A 5000-nucleotide genomic window follows, 5' to 3' on the forward strand; every position below is an offset into this window, starting at 1 on the left:
TGGTTTGTTTCTGTCTGTCCTCTCTCTCTCCCTCTCTATTTGTCTATCTATCTATTTATCTGTCTCTCGAATCCTCTTTGTCTATATCCCCTCTCTTTCTGTTTCTCTCTCTCTCTCTCTCTCTCTCTCTCTCTCTCTCTCTCTCTCTCTCTCTCTCTCTCTCTCTCTCTCTCTCTTTCTGTGCGCAACCATTCCTATTCCCTTTAAACTTCTAACTTAAGCCTCCTTTCACCTCCACACTCCCAACCTTCACTTAATCTCCCTGCCAACAAAAGTATCTACCTCCCACGCCCCCCACTTACTCCTCCTCCCCTCCTACTACCCCCTTTGACTCTTCTCCCTCTAACTGACTCCTATTCCCTCTCCCATTACCCCTTCTGACTCCTCCCTTTCCTATCGCCCCTTCAGACTCCTCCTCCTTCTTCCATTAACCCTTCTGACTCATTTCCTCTCTCCTATTGCCCCTTCCGACTCCTCCTCCTTCTTCCATTAACCCTTCTGAATCATTTTCTCTCTCCTATCGCCCCTTCCGACTCCTCTTCCCTCGCCTATTTTGACTCTTCCCTTTCCTATCGCTCCATATGACTCCTCTTCCCTCTCCTATCGCCCCTTCTGACTCTTTCTCCCTTTCCTATCGGCCCTTCTGACTCCTCTTCCCTCTCCTATCGCCCCCTCTGACTCCTCGTCCCTCTCCTATCTCTTCCCTGACTCCTTTTCCCTTTCCTATTGCCTCTTATGATCCTCCCCCCCACCTTCCTCCAAATTCCCCCTCTGAATCCTCCTACCTCCAAGACTATCATGGTGTCCGACTTACTCAGGTAAATCTTACTTAGTACAGGTAATCCCTTATTCCCAAAATGAGGACAAGCAAATCCTAATTTCCTCACTGAATCGTCCGCCAGTCGGTGAATTTTAACTCAGATAATGATGTATTTTCCTCCTTTCAAAACTCACACTCACTTTTTCACAGTAAGATTCATCACACCTCTTTAAATCCAGCACTCACTCTGTAATTCCAATATCAATCATTACTCACATTCAGATGAGTTTTCGTCAACTTGTCAGATCTGTAGATCTTACTCACCACCTTTACTCATCCCTCATACTCAGCACTAACATGATCGCGCCCTTAACTCAACCATGACCAAATTAAATGTCTTTCAAAGCCAAAACACCACTCGTGTGAATCTCTTACTCACCGTCCTTACCCATCCCTCATCCTCAGCACCAAGCCGATCACCTGAACCTAACCATAAGTAAATCGGATATCCCCCCCACCCCCCAGAAACCCGACGCCATCATTAACTTGTCCATGGGTAAATCACACGTCTCTCCAACCCTGAAACCCACTCATACGGATCTCTTACTCACCGCCCTTCCTCATCCCTCAGATTCAGCACCAACATGATCGCGTCCTTAGCCGTGCTCAACTTCGCCACGAGCCAGATCGGCGTCATCGTGCACAGATCCCTCTCGCCCGCCATGTTTGGGTGGTACGTTGCAGAATTCACTCTCAATTGCACCGTGACCTTCATGCTGGTGGCCGCCCTTCCAAATTTCGTCAGGGTCGTGTACAATGCACGTGCGGGCGACAAGTACAAGAAGAAGTGAAGAGGGGGTGGGCGTACGTAGGTGTTTGTTGCCTGTATGGGGGGCGGGTTTTCTGCGTACTGTGCGTGCTCGAAGTGAGAGAGAGAGAGTGTGGAGGGAGGATTTTCGTATTTTCCTTCGCTCTCCTCCTCATGCTACTTTTCTGACTCTGCCTATCCTTTTATTACTTTTTCCTTTTTTTCTTTTCTTTTTTTCCTGCTTCTTCTTTCTTTTCCCCTCTTCTTTATCATCTTGTTTCTTCTTATGTTTCATTTCTTTCTCCTTCTTCTCCTACATCTATTTTTCTTCTTCTTCTTCTCCCTTTTCTTATTTTTGGATTGGTGTTGAAAGATTTTTTTCTTAATTTCTTAGTGTTTGAATTTTCCCACCTTTGTTATTCTTGTGAGATTCACGTATCATTGTAACGCTATGTTATTAAAACAAATATATATATAATTTTGCTTTTTATTAACAAGAGGAGAACAGCAAAAGACGAAACAAAAAAATGTCTTAGAAGAGGACTTAGAAAGTTGATTTGTGGAACCAAAACAGAACGATGATATAAAACAGCAGAGTGAAAGAACAAACAGGAAAAAGAAGGAGAGAGGGAGAGAGAGAGAGACAGAGAGAGAGAGAGAGAGAGAGAGAGAGAGAGAGAGAGAGAGAGAGAGAGAGAGGGGGGGAGAGAAAGAGAGAGAGAGAGAGAGAGAGAGAGAGAGAGAGAGAGAGAGAGAGAGAGAGAGAGAGAGAGAGAGAGAGAGGGGGGGGGAAGGGAGAGAGAGAAAGAGAGAGAGAGAGAGAGAGAGAGAGAGAGAGAAGAGACGAGAAGAGAAAAGGAGAGAGAGAGAGAAGAGAAGAGAAGGGAAGAGAGAGAGAGAGAAAGAGAATAAGAGAGAAAGAGAGAGAGAGAGAGAGAGAGAGAGAGAGAGAGAGAGAGAGAGAGAGAGAGAGAGAGAGAGAGAGAGAGGGGAGAGAGAGAAAGAGAGAGAGAGAGAGAGAGAGAGAGAGAGAGAGAGAGAGAGAGAGAGAGACAGAAGAGACGAGAAGAGAAAAGGAGAGAGAGAGAGAGAAGAGAAGAGAAGGAAAGAGAGAGAGAGAAAGAGAATAATAGAGAGAGAGAGAGAGAGGGAGAGAGAAAGAGAGAAGAGAAGAGAAGGGAAGAGAGAGAGAGAAAGAAAGAGATAGAGAGAGAGAGAGAGAGAGAGAGAGAGAGAGAGTGAGAGAGAGAGAGAGAGAGAGGGAGGGTAGAGAGAGAGAGAGAGAGAGAGAGAGAGAGAGAGAGAGAGAGAGAGAGAGAGAGAAGAGAGAAGAGAGAAGAGAAGGGAAGAGAGGAAGAGAGAGGACGCAATGACGAAATCTTATACACATCCAGGTGAGCAGGATAGCTGTCACTTGCAAAGTTTCCATGATTTCGAAAAGCGAGCGTAAGTCTTCACATAACTCTGTGTGAGTCTGCTTCATATATAGAAGAGACTGATATATTGCAAAGAAAGTAATATGGTTTCATTATCTTTGTTGCAAGAGCCGTTGCAGAGGTGTTCGGAATGGCTGTCGTGTTGATGTAAAAATTTGCATTTATCATAACTTCTGCCCGGGTTTCAATCGTTGTTTTTGTTGTTGTTGTCCTGTCATTTCTTGTTTTTGTTCTTCGAATGTATGTGGCTTTTATCTTATAATTTCCTTTCTTCTTGTTTTCGTTTTTCTGTAATCATCATCCGTGTGTCTTAATGCTTTCCTTCAAACACACACGCTCACGCATGAACACATACATACACTTTCTTCTCTCCTCTTCCTCTTTTATATCTCTTTCTTTTTTCTCTCTTCTCTTTCTCTCTCTCTCTCTCTCTCTCTCTCTCTCTCTCTCTCTCTCTCTCTCTCTCTCTCTCTCTCTCTCTCTCTCTCTCTCTCTCTTTCTCTCTCTCTTTCTCTCTCTCTTTCTCTCTCTCTCTCTCTCTCTCTCTCTCTCTCTCTCTCTCTCTCTCTCTCTCTCTCTCTCTCTCTCTCTCTCTCTCTCTCTCTCTCTCTCTCTCTCTCTCTCTCTCTCTCTCTCTCTCTCTCTCTCTCTCTCTTTCTCTTTTCTTCTTCTTCTTTTCACTCTCTCTCTCTTCCTTTCTCTCTCTCCCTGTCTCTCGTTCCCCCTCTCTCCTCTCTCTCACACACACAGATATACACGCAAACAGATACACACATTCTCCCTCTGTCTCGCTCACACAGACACACATAAACACACAAATACACTCACACACCTTATATTGGCAGCGACCCGGTAATGAGAGAGAAGTCAAGGTAAGTTTAGTTCCCAGATTGAAAGAGTTATTACATGGTCGTGTTCTGGGTCCGGCCAGCTGTTCTTTGAACTTTGGCTTCTGACTGTACAATTAAACAGAACCGCTGGATAAAATGGAGGGAGAGAGGGGGGGGGGGGTGAGGGGGAAGGGGAGAGTGCGTGAGGGAGAAATGGAGGAAGGGGCAAGAGGAGAGGGAAAGGGAAGAGAGAGAGAGGTGGAAGAGGAAGGATGTGAGAGAGGAAGAAGATTAGAGGAAAGAGGAGGGGGAAGAGGAGACAGAGAGGGGAAGTAGACCGAGGGAGAGAGAGAGGGGAGAGGAGGAAGGGAGCAATAAAAGCAGGGTGGGCGGCCAAAGTGAGACACGGCAAATGGGAAGGAGAGACGGAGGGGGAAAATCGAAGAGGAATATCTAATTGAGATGAGACAATAAGTATTTAGGTTTTCACATAATCGTTCGTTTCGATTACACCGATATTTCCACAAAAACTACCATCATTCATTCCAGAAATAAACTTACACACAATCTATTTTCTAAAAGGAGCGAAAGGATTATCTATATCGACCTGAGTCCTGATATTCAAGCCGGATCTCTCCCCCTCGCAGCGCAGTACATACCAGACGGGAATTAGCTCGGTAAGCAAGGGCTGCGTGAACCCCTTTGCACAATTCGCCATACAAACGCGAGGGATCAATGAATAACGCATGGGATAAGGAATAGCTATGGGTTTGAATGCGGCCGCGGGTGTAATTTGGTTGTAGACATACACACCGTATATAACTGTGTATATAGGTGTGTGTGTGTGTGTGTGTGTGTGTGTGTGTGTGTGTGTGTGTGTGTGTGTGTGTGTGTGTGTGTGTGTGTGTGTGTGAGTGTGTTTGCAAACACACACATACATAATATCAGTAATGAAAGCAGTAATTACAATGAGGATAAATACGATATTACAACTAGTGAAACTAATGCTACTAGTAAGGATTGTTTTTATCACTATCAATATTTTATGTATCGCTATTGCTTTATTAGTCTGATACTTGCCATTTCAATAACACTCAAGGCAAAGTAATAATGGATTTTCTTCGTCTGTGCTCTGCCTTTTTTTCTCCAAGTTCCATATGTCAGTT

The 5000-nt window shown here is 44.8% G+C and overlaps 1 protein-coding gene across 1 annotated transcript in view; it reads left to right on the top strand.

Moving 5' to 3' along the window:
* Positions 1–2046, top strand: part of LOC125029130 (glucose-6-phosphatase catalytic subunit 1-like) — a gene marked incomplete at its 5' end in the record, with an annotated part of 52804 nt that extends 50758 nt beyond the window's left edge. The window contains 1 exon segment of the mRNA XM_047618940.1: positions 1392–2046. Coding sequence (XP_047474896.1) covers positions 1392–1611 — 220 coding nt within the window. The 3' untranslated portion in view covers positions 1612–2046.
* Positions 2047–5000: the final 2954 nt, after the last annotated feature.

The sequence above is a fragment of the Penaeus chinensis genome, chromosome 9, assembly GCF_019202785.1.
Source record: "Penaeus chinensis breed Huanghai No. 1 chromosome 9, ASM1920278v2, whole genome shotgun sequence".
In the NCBI taxonomy this organism is placed as follows: domain Eukaryota; kingdom Metazoa; phylum Arthropoda; class Malacostraca; order Decapoda; family Penaeidae; genus Penaeus; species Penaeus chinensis.